This window comes from Rosa rugosa, chromosome 2 (genome assembly GCF_958449725.1).
Source record: "Rosa rugosa chromosome 2, drRosRugo1.1, whole genome shotgun sequence".
NCBI classification, from domain to species: Eukaryota; Viridiplantae; Streptophyta; class Magnoliopsida; order Rosales; family Rosaceae; genus Rosa; species Rosa rugosa.
Window position 1 is genome coordinate 12,566,119 of NC_084821.1, and position 22,309 is coordinate 12,588,427.

Here is a 22,309-nt window from a genome sequence, read left to right on the forward strand (position 1 = left end):
AGAATTTCTTAAGTACTACAGAAACTTTTTCTTCACAAATTAATTTTGTCAATATTGAACCTCACACTTATTGGTTACAGGGATTCACAAAGAAGAGGGCACCAAGAAGTGAGGAAACCAATGTCTGTGTGGGAAATGGCATAAGGGTTGCAGTGAAGGCTATAGGAACCTTAAGACTAGATCTAGGTTTTGGAAATTTTTTAGTTTTGGATGATGTTTATTACATTCCCTCGATTAAGAGGAATTTGCTTTCTATGTCTCTTTTGGTTAAGACTGGTTGCTGTTTTTACATTGATTTGGATGGAATAAAAATTTCTAAAGGTTCCTTGTTATATGGTTCTGGTGTTATTTTGGATAATTATATGAAATTAAATTGTTCAATACCTCAACAAGTAATCTCACTTGTTGAAGACAGAAATAACACATTAAGTAACAACACCATCACAGGTGTTAAAAGGACCTTGTTCAATGATAAATCAGCTTACTTGTGGCATAGGAGACTAGACCACATTTCAAAAGAAAGACTGCAAATATTAGTAAAGAACAAAACACTTCCAGAACTAGACTTTTCAGACCTAGCAGACTGCATTGAATGTTTTAAGGGTAAAATGACAAACTTAAGAAAAAAGACTGCTAGCAGAAGTGAAAAACTGCTAGAGTTAATTCATACAGATATATGTGGTCCCTTCAGGCATAGAACAATATGTGGAAATGTTTATTTCATTACATTCATAGATGACTATTCAAGGTACTGTTACATCTACCTAGTGGCGGAGCCAGAAATTTATGATTAGTGGGGCACTCCAAAGTTAAAACAAAAAAAATCAAAATTTAAAATATATCAAAATTTTAATAAAAATAAAAAATTAAAATAATATTACGGAAAGATCAATATTTTTTTTAATTACATATTTTATTAATCAAACTTATAGTTTTTAGATTTTAGACAATTTTAATATAATTTATCTATGAATTTAAACTCATAAGAGAGAATAGTTTTAATATTTTTTTGTTGAGAAGAAAGAAAAATATTAATGTTTAAAAAAAAAAAAGTGCATTGTTGCTAGTAATACTCGAACCCAGGAGCACATCCACATGCAAAATGGCATCTACCACTACAGCAAACCAGCTATCAATGGTACAGCCAAACTAGAAGAATTTTATACTAAAATATTACTGGGGCACGGGACCCACCGTGCCCCAACGTAGCTCCGCCTCTGCATCTACCTATTGTCAGAAAAATCACAGTCACTTGAGGCATTTAAAATTTTCAAAACTGAAGTTGAACATCAACTAGAAATGAAAATTAAGACTGTGAGGTCTGATAGGGGGGGTGAATTTTATGGTAAATATACTGAGCAAGGACAACAAAAGGGTCCATTTGCTTTATATCTGCATGATGTAGGTATAAAAGCTCAATATACAACACCATACAATCCCCAACAGAATGGTGTTGCAGAGAGAAATAATAGAACTCTGTTGAATATGGTAAGAAGTATGATGTGTACTTCTGGGTTGCCAAAAATGTTTTGGGGAGAAGTTTTAAGAACTGCAAACTATCTTTGCAATAGGTCCCCAAGCAAGTCTGTGGATAAAACACCATTTGAGTCTTGGTGTGGTAGACAACCTAGTCTGCATCATTGCCATGTATGGGGTTGTAAAGCAGAGACAAGAATTTACAATCCCAATTTAGGAAAACTTGATCCTAAATCTGTAACTTGTCATTTTATAGGCTATTGTGAAAAATCTAAAGGTTATAAACTCTATGCACCTCACTACTCACCTAGAATTTTTGAAACTCATCAGGTTAAATTTCTGGGGGAGAGTATTTGCAATACAAAATTTGAAGATTTAACTGATGATTTTGAGGAAATTGCAGAAAGTGAGGATACATAAATAGAAATGCCAAACTTTAAAAATAATGCAGAAACTGAAAGTGAAGTTCACAATGCAGTAGGTGGTGACTTAGAACTTGAAAACCAAAATGTTGAAGTGGCTGAACCTATACCAGACCAAAATATTCCTGAACCTCAACAAAATGCAGTTGAACCTAGAAGATCACAAAGAACTAGGAAGCCAACCTTTGGAGGTGAAAATGATATTTATGAGGTTTATCTGCAAGAAGTTGAGAGCACTTTAGCAGAAGATAATGACCCTGTAAATTTTAAGCAAGCTGCAGAAAGTAATGAGTCAAAACAATGGAAGAAAGTCATGGATGTAGAGCTTGAATCCATGTATAATAATGAAGTGTGGGAGCTTGTGAAGCCAGATCCAAAAGCCTATAGGCAGCAAGTGGGTGTTCAAAACTAAGAGAGATGCCAATGGAAACATTGAGAGACACAAAACAAGACTTGTAGCTAAAGGGTTCACACAAAAGGAGGGTATAGATTTTACAGAAACATTTTCACCAGTTTCAACTAAGGACTCTTTTAGAATCATAATGGCTCTTGTAGCTCACTATGATATGGAGTTACATCAAATGGATGTAAAAACAGCCTTCTTAAATGGTGAACTGGAGGAAGTGATATACATGTCACAACCAGAAGGCTATATTGAAACTGGAAAAGAAAACTTAGTCTGTAAGCTTAAGAAATCTATATATAGACTTAAACAGGCATCTAGACAATGGTATAGAAAATTTGATTATGTGATTGCATCTTTTGGTTTTACAGAAAATCTAGTAGATGAATGTGTTTATCTTAAAGTTGTTGGAAACCAGTTTGTTTTTCTTATCCTATATGTAGATGACATTCTCCTTGCTAGCAGTAACATTAAGTTACTGAAAGATACCAAAATATTTCTGTCGAAAATTTTTGATATGAAGGATCTAGGAGAGGCTTCTTATGTATTAGGAATTGAGATAAAGAGAGACAGAGCACAAGGTTTATTGGGATTATCTCAACAAGCCTACATTTCAAAAATACTTCAGAGATTTGATATGGCTACTTGTGCTCATAGGGAGGTTCCAATATCTAAGGGAGATAAATTAAATAAGGATCAATGCCCTAAAACAAGTGTTGAGAAAAGGGAAATGGAGTCTGTACCATATGCTAGATTAGTTGGCAGTCTCATGTATGCACAAGTGTGCACTAGGCCAGATTTATCCTTTGCAGTTGGCATGTTGTCTAGATTTCAATCTGATCCTGGACACAAGCATTGGACTGCTGGCAAAAAGGTATTGAGATGCATACAGAGGACTAAGAGTCACATGCTTGTGTATAAGCGTGTGAAGAAACTTGAACTTGTAGGCTTCACAGACTCAGATTTTGCAGGCAATTATCCTGCATCAATGAAGTCTACTTGTGGCTATGTATATATGTTGGCAGGTGGTGCAGTGGCTTGGAAAACAATGAAACAATCATTGATAGCCACATCCACCATGCAAGCAGAAATTATAGCCATATATGAAGGTGTATGTGAAGGCCTATGGATCAGAAACTTTCTTTTGGAAACAAAGATTTTAAGTAATCTTGTTGATGGAAAGCTGAAAGTTTATTGTGATAATGAAGCTGCTGTGTTCTTCAGTAAGAATAGCAAAAGGTCCAATAATTCAAAACATATAGACTTGAAGTTCTACAGTGTGAGAAAGAGGGTAAAAGATGGAGAGATTGAAATAGCTGCCATTAGCACAGATGCACAGCTTACAGACCCTTTTACCAAGGCATTACCAGTTTCAGTTTTCAAGAAGCATGTTGAAGACATGGGAATTCTCTCTAGTTTAGATTCCTGAGTTCAGAAAGAGCAAAAGTCATAAAGATTATGTTTTCAGTTTCTTAGTTTGAAAGTTTCAATTTTATTTCAGTTTGCAGTTCATGTCAGAAACAATATGTATTCATATTTTGGTCAAATGAATAAAGCTTGAGGTATTTCCAGATATATTGTTTCACAGCTTGATCTTATTTTGAAAATATTTGATTGCTGCTATTTTAGTTTTGTTGATTATCAGGTGGATGGAAATATGCATATATTCAGTAAGAGGCAAACATGCAATCCACTTGTGCTTAAGTAAATAATGTTTGCATTATGATTTTGATATTCAAAATTTTTAGTTGAACTATAATCAAGTGTTTACTGCAGAATGACATACTTTACCACTTGATTTCATCATATCAGTTTTGTAGTTCATGTGAGATGCAGAGGTTATTATTGGTGATTTGGAACAAATATGTTTACATAAGCATGTTTATTTCCAAGTTCTATTTTAGCTGCTGCGTTCTTGACAGAACTGAATGGATCTTGAGAAACCATATATTTCAGTGCACACTTTGGCTATTTTCTGGAATGAGTTTTGGTTCAGTTGTTATGTAGACAATATTGGTCCAAAGGGGAGATTGTAAAATATTATTTGGACCTAATATTATCTACATTAAGTAAATAACAAATTGATTAAGCTTATTACAATAAATAGGAAATATATGAATTATCTACCTAGACACCTAATGAGCTTTGGTATGTCACTCATATGGTTAGGAATCCATTTTGATAAAGATAAATATCTAATTAGTTGATATGATAAATTATAGCATCTTTTCAGAAATAACTCATTGGCTAGAATCAAGGATTCTTTTATGGGAAGACCTATCTAGCTTGTATACATAGGTGCTTGAAGTCCCTATTCACTATGTGAAAAAACATTCAGTCCTGCCCCATAGAGAGGAGTTAAACACATAGTTGAGTAGAAGATTTCTTGCGTGTGGCTGCTTGAAGTTTTGGAGCTCGAATTATTTGTATTGAATAGCTGTGTTACTGCTACTGCTTTTGAAGGAATGGCTGTTGTGCATGAAGTAGGTGATGCATCTCCTCTTGTTGTATTCTAGTTCATATTGTATTGATCATTTGGTTGTGTTTATGCATTTTGTGAAAAGATCCTGGTTTGCTCATTAAGTTAACAAGATGAATACTGGTTGTTTATGCAACCAAATGTAACTGGTACTGGATGCTTGTGACCAGGCATAATAATGGTACCAACAGCTAGTGTCAAGAAACTGGAGAACATCATTGATCATTAGATTCTAAGAACATGACTTCTTTGTCAACAATTAATACCACCAAAGCCTTGAACATAATCTTATGCAGAGTTGTATGATCACATGGAGTCTTAAGACTTTGGTACTCAACCCTGTTTAAGAAGGAAAAGGGATTTGACTACAATGTCAACTGAATCTATAAGAGCAAAAACTATAAGTATCAACATTTAAATGTCTAAAGGTTTCATGTTGTTGAGTCAACACCAAAATTACATATTCAGTTTGTCATAAACTCGAAATCCTCTTACTAGACCAAATTGGCTTTAACATGTTTACAGTTTGTATTTTTACTGATTAGGGATTAGGGTGTATAGTACCTGTTGAAGCAATCTTAAATCTTATTCCTATAATCTGAAGTGAAATAAAACACTTGGAAAATAAATTGTTTTGATGAAATGTGTGGGCGTTTCATGCATTGCAAGGGATCCCTGTGTAAAGTCATGGTTCAAAATTCAAATTAATACTCAAATCCAGAAATGCATATATACGTCAAATTCATCAACAATAGACAATGATTTCAAAAAACTCAGCTGTAAATAATAACGTTAAGAAATAAACTGAAAGAGAGAGAACCTGGTGTGAGGGTAAGGGGAGCCAAACTTGTCATGATGTAGCCAGAGAGTAGTGAGGCTCGGAAGAGTGTTTAGGAGAGCCAGAAATTCGAAATGGGATGGTGGGCTAATAATGGATTTTTTTTCCCCGATAGATAGTGGGCTAAAAATGTTGTAACTCACGGACTTGGACTTTCTAATGGGCTATGCTATTTTTCCACCCCGAAACCTCAAAACTGTTGGATTTGGGTCGGGTTTGAGTGGTATATATGGAGGCTGGAGACAAACCACGGCTGCGGAAGTGATCAGGATCTTACAAAGATCCTCTGATCTCGTGGTGGTGAGGTAAAGACGATGGTGGACCATTAAATTGGGATACTTTCGATACTCTTTAGTTATGCAATATGATGAAATCGTACCTGACCGCTTTTGTACAATTCATATTGGAAAAGTATACCAATAACGAATATGATGATAATTGTATTTTCAAGGTGTTACCGCGAATCTCGCTATATTTTACTATGTGTAAATTAGAATTCTACGCTTAGTCAAGCAATAGAACAAAAAAAATGATTAAATGGTCAATAACCGTACGCATTCACAAATTCAATATGAAGGAATCGTATCTAGCCACTTTTGTTCAAATCTTAAATGTGCATTCTTAAAATAAAATAAAACATTTTGATTTGAGATATTTAATCAATAGCGAATACGATTATAATTGGAAAAGTATCTCAATAGCGGATATAATGACAGTTGTATTTTCAATATTATCATAAATTTCGCTATAATTTACTATCTATGAATTAGAATTGGGTATGGCTATTGTCACCATACCATTTTCTTTGTTCACCCTACTTGCTCATTACACCCTACATTTTAATTTTAATTATTAAATTTACTTATTTAACCCATTTCTCTTTCCAAGAATATCCTTATATGACATATCCAATTAAAAAATAAATATTTTTAGCTAAAATCTCTCATTTAATTTATACTCATAAAAAAATTAAAATTTATTAAAGGGTTAAATACTGCTTACTCCCTATACTTATAGGGTTTCATCGTTTCAGTCCCTGACCTTCGAATTTCACCTAAAAAGTCCCTGAACTCCCAATTTCCTCCCAATTGGTCCCTGCCGTCAAGTATCCGTTAAAAACTTCGTTATCTTCCCCTAAAAAGTCTATTATACCCTCAATTGCTTAAAAAAAAATCTCTTCCTCTCTTTTTTTATTTTTTTTCTTTTTACCTCTTCTTCTTTCGGCTCTCTCGCCTCCTTCTGTTCATCTCCTCATCAAGATGGTTCCATTCCACTGACCTTCAAGAGGTGAAATGCAAAAAAAAAGAAAAAAAAAAGAGAAAAAATAAATTAAAAAATAATAATAAGTGAGGGCATAATAGACATTTCAACAACTTTAACAGAAAATTTTGACGGCAGGGACCAATTGGGAGGAAATTGAGAGTTCAGGGACTTTTTAGGTGAAATTCGAAGGTCAGGGACTGAAACAATAAAACCCTATAAGTATAGGGAGTAAACAATATTTAATTCTTTATTAAAGTTTCCTAATAAAATCATAATATGATTTACTCCCATTTTTAAAATTTTTTCTTTCAATTTCAATGTTCTCTATTTCAATCTATGTAAAAAGATTAGTAAATTTACAACTATGATCAATGAAGAAGAGATTGATTTTTTTTTCTTCGTGTCTTAAATTTTTACTTTTGGTGTTCACAAAGAATATTGCAAAGATTTTGATGAAGTTAAAGGTAATGGTTTTGTGAATTGAATAACAAATTAACGATGAAGAAAGACAAAAAAAAAATAGTAATAAATTCAAATTTGGGTGGAGAAGATAAAGATTAATGTTATCCAATGAGAAATTAAGTGGTCTTTGTATTTAATTAATTACTTATATATTTATTTTTTCTTACATATTTAGATTTTAGAAAATTAATGTACTTATTAGTCATTGTACACTTGGGTAATATAGTCTTTCAATAATTCAAATGTTTGTAGGGTGAACGAAGAAAATGGTAGGGTGGCAATAGCCGCACCCATTAGAATTTTATGCTTAGGTCAAGCAATAAAATAAAAAGTAGCACTTAAATCCTCATATAGTCGTCCCAGCTGCGACCAGTTACTATCGCCACTCCTGCATAGTTGTTGCTATACAAGAAGAGAATCAGTTTCCACTAGAAGAAGTGCAAATAGGGCAACACATTTGATCGATGACTGCTTTTGCTATTTCTATGACTCATGAATTTTTTTATTTCTCTCCTCCTCCTTTCCTGCTAGCTGTGATTACAGCTGAGCAATGTCATGTGTAATTTGATCATTGATTATTAAAGTTTGACCTATTTGATTAAAAAAAAAAAAGCAATAAAATAAAAAGAATGAAAGTGATCAATTACCATACGCATTCACAAATTCAATATGAAAAAAATCATATCTAGCCACTTTTGTTCAATTCTTAAATGTGATTTGATAAAGTATCTCAATAGTGGATACGATTATAATTACATTTATATGTAACCGTAATTTTCGCTGTAACTCATTGTAAATGAATTAAGATTGAGTGCATGATTAAGCAATATAAAGAAAGGAATGATCAAGTACATGGTCAATAACCATCAGATTCACGCATTCAATATGATGAAATTGTATCTAGCCATTTTTGTACAATTATTTAAGTGTGATTTTAGAAAAAATCTCACTAGCGGATACGATTATAATTGGATTTGTATAATCTAACCGTAATTCTCGCAATAATCCACTATATATGAATTAGGATTGCTCGCAAAGTCAAGCAATAGAAACAAACAATCGAGTGATAGGAACCTCTAGCCGAGTCATTGCAAACTAAGAGAATTATGATACCCAATTCGATCCTAGGCAACCATTACATATGTCGGGATAGGGGTGGGCGTTTTCAACCGAGAGTCCGAGAAACCGGCTCGATCCGGACTGAAACCGACCATTCGGGTCGGTTTTCAAAGCTGATTTCCTCGGGTCGGGCTAAACCGAACCGATTAAAGTGTCATTCGGTTCGGTCTCGGTTTCAATGTTTGCAGAACCGATCCGGACCGATATTTGGTACATGTTTGCATTTCTGCATTTCTACTTGTTTAATTTCGACAGTTTTATGTTTAGTTTCTGCATTTCTGCATTTGTAGTTTGCAGTTTTGGTTAGGTTCTGCATTTCTGCATTTATACTTTACAGTTTTGCTTTCAATTCTGCATTTCTGCATTTTTATGTTTACAGTTTTGTTTAGTTTCTGCTTTACTGCTTTAGTTTGCAGTCTTTGAATCTGCAATTCTGCAGTTTGCAGCTCCAGTGAATCTGCATTTCTGCAGTTTGCAGCTCCAGTGAATCTGCAATTCTGCAGTTTGCATAGTTCTGGAAAAACAGTTTTCTTGGCCCGAAAAACCGAAACACCAGACCGATTGTGTTCGGGTCGGTTTCTCATCGGTTTCAACCTACTCAAAACACCGATCCGGACCGATCCGCCAGTGTCGGTTTCGGACTCGGTTTTCAGCTTTTTCGGACCGAACCGATCCGAACCCAGCCCTATGTCGGGATATTGTGAAGCTTTTTCAATCCCATGGCATTTTCTCTATTGTAAGATATATCATTTCTCTGAAGCACATGAACTTTTCTTTGTTTCTTACTCAGTCTTTTAAGGTTTATATCACCCTTTGGAGAACAATTTTTCTTTGTTTATGGGCTAACATCTATATTTTTGTTATTCTTTTCATCACAGCAAATCACACAAACTCTTTTGAAGCAGATTATGAGAAAGCTTCTATTTCAAATTACAATAATCGAATCACCGATTTACCAGATTATGGTAAGAATATCTTCATTTTTAATTTTTCCATCGCACAAATCATCATGCGAACTCTGAATATATAACAAAATAGTGATAAGTTATGCTACAATTACATTCAGTTTTACTCCTAATAATTTTCTTTACATCTACACCAAATTAAATACCTAATGTGAAATTGAATGTAATCGTAGTTCCATTATAAGAATCACACTACCGTTATCGTATATCTTGGATATTGTTCCCCCATTTGTGATTAAAATTTTTATTTCTGCGTGTCCAGGCTTTTTGATAAGCTAATGGCCCCAATTGTGCGGTAACGACTAACGAGGGGACAGCCTGCCAAGATGATTGATATCCTCTGGAGGTTTCATTCCCAGGTTGGCTAGCTAAGGGTCATGGAGCCTTGACTTCTTGGGTTGATGGAATGGCTTCTAATCACCAGGATACATGGAAAAATCCTAGTATACCAAATGAGTTCAAACACTAATTTGGTATATGGGCTTGGAGAGAAATGGTGTTCTGAGACCAATGCCTTCATTTTCACCATGGGATGAAGCCACCATTACATTATGTAATGGTGCGAGCTATGAGGTTTTTCAATTCTTGGAGAGTCCATTTTTAGCTTCTTGAAACCTGAACAAGAAAAGATAGAAGAGAAACGGACTTTCAGAAGCGGATGTTAGCCTCAGATATCCAACTAGTGGAAGCAGTCGATGCTGCTAAGCAACCAAGAAGAAACTCAAGGTAGCTATAGAGGGCTGTTCAACCGAATGTAAAAGCTCCAGGATTTCCTCCCAAATGACATAGGACGGAAGCGGCCGCCGCTAGATCTTAAAGATCAGTGCTTGTTGTAACCTTATGAAAGCTATGAATTTCATGGCATACATATAGACAAAGACAATGGATAAGAGAAAGATGTAGATGGTATCAGAGCAAGGTATCAGTGCAGGTTTTAAAAGGAATCAAATTAATAATATTTACATATCTTAATTTGGTTTATAAACTGTTATGGGTTTTAAATTAAGAAGGAAGGTTACTTAGAAAAACCAATTGATGCTACTCACTTATATCTGTTTGCAAAATTGTCTCGCTAAATGAGAAATGCAATGGAGATCCTCTTTGGCTCAACAAAATTCATAAAATGACATTAAAAATATGAATGACAGGAAGATTAATGTCATTTTCACTTATACACAGGGATGCATAATAATCTGCTTCAAAATTCAAACTTAAGCATCAACTACCAACTGACTGATAACATGGAAGCCATAGCCAACCTTGAGAGCAAATCGAGCTGGAAGACGAAGAAAATTACAGAGAAAACTGGAGTAAATTTTCTGATTCTTTTTCGATTAAGCAAGCTAGCTAAAACAAGTAAACACATAGAGTATTTATAGTTAGGACAGACCCTAACACTTATTACAGACTGTAAAATAGAAAATATCTAGAACGTTCCACATCAGCAGAAGACCGGTACATGCATGCCACATCATTGGTCAACAACTACTACACCATGCTGACTTTACGTTCAGGTTAACACCTCCCCTCAATCTCAATAGGGGAGACCACACTGAGATTGGAACAATGTGTTTTAAAGATAGGACTATGCAGACCTTTGGTAAAGACATCCGTAGTCTGATATTAAGTGGGAACGTACTGAAGGAGTAGATCTTGTCTTTGAACTCTTTCTCGCACAAAGTGAAAATCATTATCTAGATGCTTGATTCTAGAGTGAAACACATGATTTGAGCACAATGCAAGAGCAGATAAATTGTCACACTTTAACAAAGGTGGAGCAGGCACTATTAACTTTCAGGTCACATAACACATGTCTTATCCATGAAATTTCAGCAGCAGTGTTTGCTAAAGCTCTATATTCTGCTTCTGTTGAACTCCTTGAGACAGAACCTTGCTTCTTTGATTGCCAAGAAATAGGACAGTGACCTAGGTAAACAATAAAACCAGTAGTTGACCTTTTATGATTGATCTCACCAGCCCAATCAGCATCACAGAAAGCATTAATGTATGCCACACAATTTCCATATTTATCAAACAATCCCTTAGTCACGGTTAAACAAGTTGGTATTGCATTGAGCTTGAATCAGAAAAACCGTTAAACAAGTTGGTATTACATTGAGCTTGTACTTGGAAACATCAGTTTAGCTCTCGTATTCGGTTTGCCATTATTTTCTTTCGAGTATCAAAACAAAAACAAAAAAATGAAAAAAAAAAAGAAAAAAGAAAAAGAAAATGACAAAGATTGGTAATCGCAAAAACGCTGTCGTTTCCCGTTCAACGGGAAAAGCCAACCACACTAGTTATATAAGCACCATTGTTTGCTTCTGGGTTGTGTGTCTGTTCGACGTTTAGCATCTCTCTCTGGCCGAGAGATTCTTTGCGTTTCTCAAGCAATCCCAGCAAACTGTAAATCACTTCCCTTCAAATTACTTATTGTATTTTTTATTCTTCAGTCCCAATCATATCTTTCACTGCAAAACCCTAAGATTCTTTCTCAAATTTTTAATCTTTTTACAGGTTTAAGGTGGGCTAGGGTTTAGGGTCTTGAATCGGATTGGCAGATATTAGAGTAAATTCCCAGGTACCCAATTGATATCTTTTCCCTTAATTCAGCAATGTTTGGTTTGCTGAGAATTGTCAGGATCCGAAAGGAATTTAATTTGATCCCACAGTTGAAACTGTATTAATCTGAATTCAAGAACGAACATGGATTTTTTGATTTTGCTTTTTATCCTAAGGGTTTTCATTTTTTGCTTGCGTTGTTGATTGGGATTGCAAAATGGTAATTTTCAATGCGGTTGTTCATTTTTTTTTTTGATGAGGGTTTGTTGATTTTGAAGTGAAAAAGAGAGTGGCTTTTACCTGTTGCTTTGTGAAAAACACTTGGCTTTGTTGTGAAGTTAATTGTTTCGTGAATGCCAATTCGAAAATGATTGTTTTTACAAGGTGTCTAGGTGGATTATATTGATGCACTAAGCATGGGATTTGATAATGAATGCATACTGAACATCCAATCTCTTGCGGGGGAGTATTTTTGCCCGGTGTGTCGTCTTCTCGTCTACCCAAATGAAGCATTACAGTCACAGTGCACTCATCTATACTGTAAGCCGTGCTTGACATATGTCGTGAGCACTACCAAAGCGTGTCCATACGATGGCTACTTAGTGACAGAAGCCGATGCGAAGGTTCTGTGATCTATAACTGTGGTTGTAACTAAAACGTTTGATCTTTGTTGTGCGGTTGTTGATAAATTTTTTACTGTGACTTGATTGTGCAGCCCCTCGTTGAATCAAATAAAGCGCTCGCTGAAACCATAGGGAAAATAGCAGTTCATTGCCTGTATCACAGGAGTGGGTGCACATGGCAGGGGCCTTTATCTGATTGCACATCTCATTGTTCTGGTTGTGCCTTTGGAAATTCTCCTGTAGTCTGCAACAGGTGTGGAATCCAAATTGTGCATCGTCAAGTGCAGGAACACGCACAAAGTTGCCCTGTGAGCATTCCTTCTTTTCCTATTTTGCTTCAATTTTCTTACTGAAGGTATGAATTGTTCTCTAAAATTTGGAGTTTTGATTTTAGTTTTGTTTTTTGCTAAATGATAGGGTGTGCAGCCCCAAGCACAGCAGGCAGAGGGTGTTCCAGACACTTCAGCCTCTGGCACAGCTGCTACTGCCAATCAGAACCAGGCTGCCACTCAGACAGGTACAGTGACGTCTCAGACACAGGCTCCCCAAACTGCAAGTGCCACTATACCTGGAGCTGATTCGAATTCTCAGGCTCAAGCCGTTGTTCAAGCTGCTGCTCCGACTGCTGACCAGTGGTATCAGCAACAATATCAGCAGTACTACCAGCAGTATCCTGGATATGATCCATACCAACAACAGTATCAGCAGTACTATCCCTATCAGCAGCCAGCAATTCCACAACCACAGCAGCCTTTGCAGGCTAATCCACCCTATGGGACTGTTCAGCCTCAACCGCAGGCATACCTGCAACCTCCGCTCCTATCTCAACCTCAACCTCAACCACAGACCCAACCATCTCAATCTCAAGCTCAACCCCAACCACAAGTTCAGCCCCCAATTATGCAGGCTCCTATGGCTGCGCATACTCAAAACCAGACATCAGTCAATCAACAGCTTCAACTTCAGCCTGCTATGGCACCACATTCACAAATTCAAGCACAGTCTTACCCATCAGCTCATGGGCAGGCTCAACTTCCACCTCAAGCATATTTCCAAGTCCAAATGCCTCAATATCAGCAGCCACAAGTTCAGCAGCTTACACAGTCCCAGCTTCAACAGAATCCCCAACTTCACCCGTCTCAGCCCATGAATGCTACAGTCCAGTCCCAGACACAGCTCCCATCATCTAATTCATCGACTGGCAATCATTTGTTCCCTCAATCTCACCTTCCTCAACCAGTGCTCTCAGCAGCCTCCCAACAACGTACTATGCAGGTGCAATCTCAAGGAGTGCCCAACTCTCAGTCGCAAAACCATGTTCAGACTCAGATTCAGTTCCCTCAGCAACCCCTTTTGCGACCACCCCCGTTTCAAACAATAGTTCCAAACCAGCAGCAGACAGCCTTGTTGCCTTCATCTAACGTTATCTCTGCACAACAGCCTCCAGTTCACTCCTTTGCTCAACAATCTGGAATTCCTGTTCTCCAGCGCCCTGCAATGCAGCCAGTCCAACAGCTAAATCCTCAGCAATATTTCCACATACAACAGACACCCCCCACATTGTCGCAATTACGTCCCCAGGGCCAATCTCAATCATTCCCACAACATATTCGTGCCTCGAACCAGTCTCAGCAGAATGTTGTATTGTCTCAGGGCATGCAACATATTCAGCCCTCAAATCTTGTGGGACGGCCTATGATGCCAAGTCATGGAGTACTACCTCAGCCATATGCACAAACAGTAGGAGGAGTTCTGCCAAGACCAATGTATCCTGCTCTAAACCATCAATCTACAAATCAGAATAATATAGGCAGAACCAACAACCAAGTGCAACTGGGAGCAAATTCAAGACCAACAATGACCGCAAGGCCAGCAGAGAAAGAAGCTGAGTTACCCGCTAATAATGTTGCACAGAATTTGGGTGTATTGTCTGCTGTAGGTGCTGATTCCGAGGTTAAAACTGTGAAATCTGAGGTGGATATGAAGTCCATTGATGTTGGAAATAAACTTTCTTCTGAAGATAGAAGTTATCAGGGTAATACATCTGCCAAAGAGATTCCGGAGTCTAGGGGGATGTTGGGGGCGAATGGAGAGTCTGAAAGTAAGCCAACATTGAAGGAAGAGGGTGTAAATAGTACTTTGGAGGATTCAAGTAATGATAAATTGGGTGAACTTGTAGCTGAAGGTGCAAAAGATGGTCCCAGCAGTGGCATGAAACAGGGGGAGCGTAAAGAAATGCCATCAGAAGAAGCACAACTTCATGGAGTAAAGGATCAAAAATTGCAAAAAGATGCTAGTGGCACCGAGGAGGGTTCCCAAACTGTTTCTACTTCTTCAGCTCCTATAGGTCAAGTACAAGCTGGCGGCTTAATGCAACCTTCATATCCTGGTTCTGCTATACTCCAGCAAAGGCCAGGTGCACCTCCTTCGTTACAAGTGCCTTCTTCAGGGCCTCCACATCATATACCGGGTTCTGGACAACCCTTAATTCATGCAAGGCCTCAGGGACCTGGACATGTGCCTGGGCAGGCTTCTCATCTATCTGAGCACTTTCAATCACCTAGGGGAAACCTGGGATTTGCAGCATCATCTGCAAGTGCAAGTCAGCATGGGCCTTATAACCAAAGCCATGCGCCTCCTCATCCAGGGGCACCCAGAGGTCCACCATTTGGAGCACCCCCTAGTGCTTTTGATTTTCATGGGGGTATAATGGCCCGAGCAGCACCCCATGGCCATGAAGGTCAGAGGGGGGGTCAGCAGCGGCCGGCTTTTCAGATGGAACAGGGAGCAACTGGACAGCCATCCTCAAACATGCTCAGAATGAATGGAAATCCAGGCTTCGAATCCTTATCAACTCCCGGGTTGAGGGATGAAAGATTTAAGGCTTTGCCGGATGGGAGGTTGAATCCCTTCCCAGGAGACCCAACTCGTGTGATTAATCGATTAGGGTTTGAAGATGATCTCAAGCAATTCCCTAGGCCTTCTTATCTGGATTCTGAGCCTCTTCCAAAATTAGGGAGTTACTCCTCTAGAGCCTTCGATAGGAGACCTCTTGGAGTCAATTATGATACTCGTCTAAATTCAGATCCTGCAGCTGGCTCTGCTCCAAGGTTCCTTTCTCCCTATGGTCATGGTGGATTAATTCATGCCAATGATACAGGTGGTCACCCAGATTTTGGTGGACAGCGCCTTATGGATGGTTTGGCTCGACGAAGTCCAGTCAGAGATTACCCTGGCATCCCATCTCGTGGATTTAGGGGATTTGGCCCTGATGATTTTGATGGCAGGGATTTCCATCGATTTGGTGATCCGCTTGGCAGGGAATTCCATGAGAATAGGTTTCCTAATATGCACAGTCATTTTCATAGGGGTGAGTTTGAGGGTCCTGGTAATATGCGAATGGATGATCATATGAGGAGCGATTTGATTGGTCAAGGTGGTCACCCTGGTCATCTGCGGAGGGGAGATCATTTGGGTCCTCATAACTTGCCTGGTCATTTGCATTTGCGAGAGCATGTGGGTTTTGGTGTCCATCCTCGACATGCAGGGCCTGGGAGCTTTGAATCATTTATTGGCAACAGGGCAAGTCATCCACGTCTTGGCGAGCCTGGATTTAGGAGCAGCTTTTCACTTCAGAGATTTCCAAATGATGGAACTTATACAGTTAAGTAGTTACTTCAAGTCATTGGTATGTTTTGAATGTTATTTCTGTGAAGTGATACATGTCTGTATTAATATTGTATGTATTTAAAATGTCATTGGCTGTATTGTATTTGCTGTTTCCTTCAATATTTTGACACAATGATATTATCAGGGAGAGCTAGAGTCTTTTGATCACTCAAGGAAAAGGAAACCAGCCAGCATGGGATGGTGTCGTATCTGTAAAGTTGACTGCGAAACAGTTGAGGGCTTGGACGTGCATTCACAAACAAGGGAGCACCAGAGAATGGCTATGGAAATGGTACAAAGTATCAAGCAGAATGCCAAAAAGCAGAAATTGTAAGCTTTCTGTGCATCTTTTTTTTTCATTTTTCGATTACCTCTCTCTCTCTCTCTCTAATTTTGTTTTGCTTTATATTGCAGAACCTCTGGTGATCAGTCCTCGGTAGAGGATGCAAACAAGTCAAAGATTTCCAGTTTTGAGAGCCGGGTTGAAAAGCATTGATTGGTGATGGTGTGTTGCAAGTGGGGATCTTTTTGGTTGCATTTGGGTGGGGTCCTCTTAGTTTCTTTGGTTTTATTGCGATAGCAATATAGGTGATGCACCCTTCCATGCCTCTTTTTTCTTCTTTCGGGGTGGTTTATGCTAGCTTTGTCCTTTCAGGTTGCTGCCATGTTAATGGAGATGGTATTTGGAACTGAAGTTCAATGGCAGTTAAGTTTGTTGGTTTTTGACTTTCCAGCATTCTATTTTATCACTAGGATTGTTTGTGTTAACATTAGCATTATAAATTCAGAAGTTTCATATTGCTGTTACTTTCTTTTCCATATGGTGGTTGAGATGGCACTTGATTTATAGAGATTAAGATCTATGATTTACATCGTCTTATATGCTAAGTTCATTCAGGTGTTTAGGGCAACCATGTCACTTGTTTATTTATTATATTTTCCTCGACTTGGCTTAGCTAGTGGTTTTCTTCTGGGTTTAGAATCATCAGTGGTCATAATACTGCCCCTGTTTTTCACTCGAATGACGTTGAACCCACTAGTTAGGAGCTTGTCTTAATTGGAGAGTTCTTACTTCCTGAATCTACATATTCCTACACTTTTGCATCCCGTTTAAACCTAGTTTTTGTATTTCTTACTTGGAGCTTTTGTATTACACTGGAATAAACAGCCCGCGTAATTGTTCATTCTTTTTTCTTATAGAAAACGTAGCTGAGACGCATCAACTTATTGGCATCTTTCTTTTTGTCCAACTCGTTTATCAATCTGTTACTTTTGTTTCTTAGACTTATTATGTTGAAAAGGTGGAAATGTTCTTAATGTAATGGTTTTTAGAATGAGTGGATTCTGGAACGTTCATGACCTTTGACTATTTTAATGAGAAGTCGAGACGATGGAAGATGATAAAACCTCTCATGAATCCATGAATACTTAGCATGATAACTTTGCAGATGCTAGGCATTATCGCTAAACATTAAAACTCCCTATAATGTACTAAGCTTCTTCTTTATGGTATATAACTTTGTACTATCACCATTCTTTGTACTATCACCATTATTGACATTACATTAACAACATTGCCTATCAAGTTTTAATGTTTAGGCTGGCTGACTTGCTATCATGCATATTGTAGGTAGAGATATATATAGATTTAATTAGTCAACTTGATATTTGGTATTTAACTCATACAAAATAGAATTGACCATTTAAAGTAGATTAGTTATAAGTCATGTTATATTGTAATTGAAGAGATAAAAGAGGTTCTGTAAAGGGGATAAAAGTCGGCAACTAATAATTGTCAATATCTAGTAAGGAGTTGTTGCGAAGTCAATTATTGGAGAACATCTAAACTATGTAGATTATAGGGAATTTTGCATGTTAAATCCCCAAAAAAGTGAGGAAGAGTTTAAGGAGTTGGTGTATTCTAGAGACTGTTCCTGATTTCACTTGTACTACAGCACTGTATCCCATTTTGTTATCTATATCAGTCGCCTGTGAATCAACATTTCTTTTGCTCATAAATTGCACTATCAAACAGATATCGGTTCTACTTGTCTGAAGGTGGTGAACACAATTTAACTATATAAACTGTGAATGATAACTAATTCTTCAGCTTAGTTGTTGTGCTGACTAGTGATATTGGATAGGGAGGGTGCCTTCAACATAGGATCAATTAATTCTACTTTTTCTAGGGCAGACATATAAGCTGCTGTCTAGTTGCTGTAATCCACACTAGATAGAAAAAAGAGATGCATACATAAACAAGAAAGAGAAAGCAAGCAATAGGATTGGAGTTAGGTAGTGGATAGAGGAGTTATCGGGCAATGAAGCCCGATAATAGGCTAATAGCAATTTGATTTGTCTGCCACTAAAAAATTCTCTTAATAGGGTATGTACAGCAACCCATACATCTGAGCCGTAAGGATACATAAACAAAAGAGAGATAGAAAGCAATAGGATCATAATTAGACTGTTGTTAAAAAAGTTATACGGCAAAGAAACCTGATAATAGCAATATGATTTATCTGCGATTGAGAAACTCTCTTAATAGGTTATGTATATACTAGGTTACAGCAACCCTTGCATCGTAGCCCTAAGGATTACTTAAATAAAAGTCTTTTATCAGTCCTCACATGGCCTTCTTATGATCATTCAAAACAAAGTGGGAGCATAATTATCAACTACCAATTAACATAAAACATAAAAATCAACCAAGACAAATAACATTTAACTGAAAAGTGAACCCAAACCAGCTAGAACCTAAACCAAGTTTGCTACCTGGCTCCTTGTATATCCTCCTGCTTCTTACCTCGTAAGTGGAGGTTATTAGGTTTACATACAGTGAAGGCGTCCTGTGATACAGTTCATATGGAGTTCTATTTTTAAGTTGATGATATTTGCCTTTGCTGCTGACTTGAGCATCAATTTCATTAAACTATCATATCATTATTAAGCTTCTTTCATTGATTTTATGGTTAATTTATTTTTTGGTGCACTTTTTTTGTTCTTTTTTTTATTAATAGATCTTTTCAATTCGACCTGTCTTTTTTCGGCGAAGCAGACTTCATAAGGGCTGAAAGTTAGCAGAAAGGTTTACTCTGTCATCTGTTTTTTATGTGGTAAGATTGTTTTCAATCTACAGAATTTGTTTCTGCAGAATTTGCTTCTTAGTATTGATTTTACTAATTTGGTGATATGTTAGGGATTCTATCTGTTTCTACATATTTATGATTGAGTATACTGCTTTCCATCCCGCTCTAGGATAATGTTGGAAACCTAGTAGGCTTTTAACTCCTGTCTATCATCACTAGTCATACTAGATACTAGCTTTGAGAAGTGATAGGTTCGATTCTAAGATGTCTTCGATGGTTGGGAATCAAAATACCTCTTAACACGTTTTTTTAGTGAGTGTTTGAAGGCCATTTCTCTTGTATGATTTCAATTCTGTTGTTTTTGTTGCTTGGATGATGTCTCTATGTCAGTCTTTTAACCTATATGCAATCTTATGCTCTTTTGCTTTGACTGCAAATTCACTATCTTGGACTATGCAATCTTCTTGATTATTAACATCTTGAATGATACAAAACAACACCAAACAGATTGGTTTGGTATTGGTTTGTGCAATATCTTGGTCTAAGCAATCCTAAATTCTAGATTATCAATGCCTTAGATATTATGAATTAATGGGTTAAGGGAACCTAGATCCCCAACGTTAAATATTTCGTGAAAAATTCAAAATTTTTATTAGGCCATTTGTTTCTGATATAAGAAGGTAAATTGCTTCAAATCACATCATAATAATAATGGCTATAAACTTTGCCTTGGAGTTTTGAAAGTATCACTTATCAAAGAGTGATACATGTCAATAGATCTCAAATTGAAGTGTAGAATCTCTAGATCTCAAATTTAACAATAGAATCTTGGTTCAAAACCTTTCCTTGCTGCTTGTTATATATAATGCTCCTCTTGATGCTGAACTTTTTTATTATTATTATTTTTTTTTTTGCAAATATTCATTTTGTGTGTGATTATGGGGGAGCCTTTCTTGATGTTGGCATCCAATTCTGAAACTCTAATTATGATTATTTTGTTTACCGGGTTTGTGGCCCTTAGTTCATTTATTTATTATTTTTGTATGGTGTTTATGTGTAGACCTGTGACTAATGTTTCGATATCCAAATAGTCCCATTATCAGCCATTAAAAAAATGTTAAAAATAATGTTAGTATAGGAGATAAGCCTCATGGTTAAAATCCTTGATGGATCGTACTGAGTGGCCGATCAATAGCCCAAATGTGAAGAACACTTTTTATGATCATTCTCTTAAGAACAATACTCAAGGAAAAGAGCTATGGTGAACACTAGATTATTCAATAAGTTCCGGATGAAGTACACGGAGGGTTGAGGGGTAGCGATCTCTAAGTTCAAACCTATGAGTAGAAAATTATTGGCAACGAACAAAGTGGATAAATAATGTTCATAAAGACTACATAGGGATGCAGTAGCTGATAACATGGTTAATGGTTTACATGGGTTGGGTGGACATCGTGACTGATTGATTCCTTACTGTTAACGTCAAAATATAGATTGCTTACTGTTTTTGCAAGTGTAGCTAGCTTATTATTCAAGGGTGTCTGTGGGTCTCGGCGAGCTGTAATGAGACGGATCAGCTGTGGATGTTCCTTACCTTCGAAACTTAATCCCTTTCAAGGCCCCGCGCTTCTGCTGCAGCTTTAATACAATCATTTGTATCTGTATGTTTGTATGTATGTATGGGAATGATGTAATTGTGGCCTTCAACGACGGCCTTACTAGCAGTATCTCCATGAGATAAAACTTTTGAGTAAATAAATGAAATTATTTTTTCTGCAATGTATCTTATTTTATTTATTAGCCTTTTTTACTTTTACATATAAGGACGGCAAGAATTGCCTTTTACCCTCCAATTGGCTTACTCACTAGAACACTCTAAAGGTCGATATTCAAAGAGATTTGTAATTTTTGTAGTTTTAATTAGTCTGCTGAATTTAACAAATAAAAAATGTACCTGCCGGCATGGAATAGAAGTTAAACAATTGCGAGGCACTATCATATCTTATGTTGCTACTCTTGAGTCAAAATATGGTGAGAGTGACTCATTAGGGATCTATTCCGGTTGAGTGGGTAGGTGGATAAGGGCAAGTTCACCCGTTGGGTCACCAAGTCACCCACTATTCACTATTTTTTAGTGTTAATTTCGTGCCCTGGGTCACGATCACAGTGTATTTCGTGCCCTGGGTCACCCGGTACAGTGTTCTGGGTCACCATGGTGACCTGCACAGTGTATTTCGTGCCCTGGGTCACGAGCACAGTGTATTTCGTGACCCAGAGAATGAAAATATACACTAAAAAGCAGTGAATAGTAGGTGAGCCGGTGACCCAACGGATGAACTTGCTCTAATGGTACTAAGACCCTTGGTAAGTATTTGAGATGAAAACTCCTTCCACTAAATGCACCATTGCATTTTTAATGTATGCATACTTCCACCCAAGATGCGAACAACGCGACATTTTTTTTGAAAAGATCGATAAGTTGACTCATTACTGACTCACTAAATTCACGCATTTTCTTTCCGACTTCGCGTCTGGAGCCCATATAGCGAAAACCCAACGACTCAATTTTTACCTGGATAAAAACTCAAATGACCTAATTTTTACCTCAGTAATAAGGCTGGAAATTAGTTTTTACAAGTTGGGTTTAGAATCTTTTATAGAATGCGACCTCTACGCAACAACCCCTGTCCTGCCGCGCTGTACCAGATCAGAGGTCTCGCTTTTTCCCCCACGGAGCACGAGGTTTGTACAGGCTTTTAATCTCGCCAAACCAGATCGGCGGGGGCAATTCCGTCCTTTTCCCCCATCCCCAATCCGGATCGTAGACCAGTGGGTCAAATTGTGTCCAGCTGTCTCCGTAAATTCTAAAAATTCAAAATCGCCCTAGAGAGCGCAGACCGCCCCCAGCAAACCGTTCGTTCCCTCCCCCCGAACCTGAC

The 22,309-nt window shown here is 37.4% G+C and overlaps 1 protein-coding gene across 8 annotated transcripts; it reads left to right on the forward strand.

The window, feature by feature from the left end:
- Positions 1-11,740: 11,740 nt before the first annotated feature.
- Positions 11,741-21,142, forward strand: LOC133731762 (uncharacterized). Of its 8 annotated transcripts, none has more exons than XR_009856797.1 (9): positions 11,741-11,833; positions 11,945-12,008; positions 12,374-12,612; positions 12,705-12,920; positions 13,030-16,275; positions 16,427-16,611; positions 16,696-16,823; positions 16,937-16,986; positions 17,482-21,142. XR_009856797.1 is itself a non-coding variant. In XM_062159168.1 (8 exons), exons 3-7 carry the CDS (start codon positions 12,406-12,408, stop codon positions 16,775-16,777), a joined length of 3,936 nt encoding a protein of 1,311 aa, XP_062015152.1. In that variant the 5' UTR covers positions 11,741-11,833; positions 11,945-12,008; positions 12,374-12,405; the 3' UTR covers positions 16,778-16,823; positions 16,937-17,151. The 8 variants fall into 8 exon arrangements, 3 of the variants coding, with proteins under 3 accessions (XP_062015152.1, XP_062015151.1, XP_062015153.1); XR_009856798.1 differs by having other exon boundaries at positions 19,302-21,137; XR_009856796.1 differs by having other exon boundaries at positions 16,696-16,986; positions 19,302-19,397; positions 20,890-21,133.
- The last annotated feature ends 1,167 nt before the right edge of the window (positions 21,143-22,309 follow it).

Excerpts from the sequence above, each read along its gene's own strand:
- LOC133731762 (XM_062159167.1), top strand. The coding sequence starts at position 12,406 with ATGGGATTTGATAATGAATGCATACTGAACATCCAATCTCTTGCGGGG. Across the intron at positions 12,613-12,704 it reads TGACAGAAGCCGATGCGAAG|CCCCTCGTTGAATCAAATAA; the intron begins GTTCTGTGATCT and ends TTGATTGTGCAG. Across the intron at positions 16,276-16,426 it reads CAAATGATGGAACTTATACA|GGAGAGCTAGAGTCTTTTGA; the intron begins GTTAAGTAGTTA and ends TGATATTATCAG.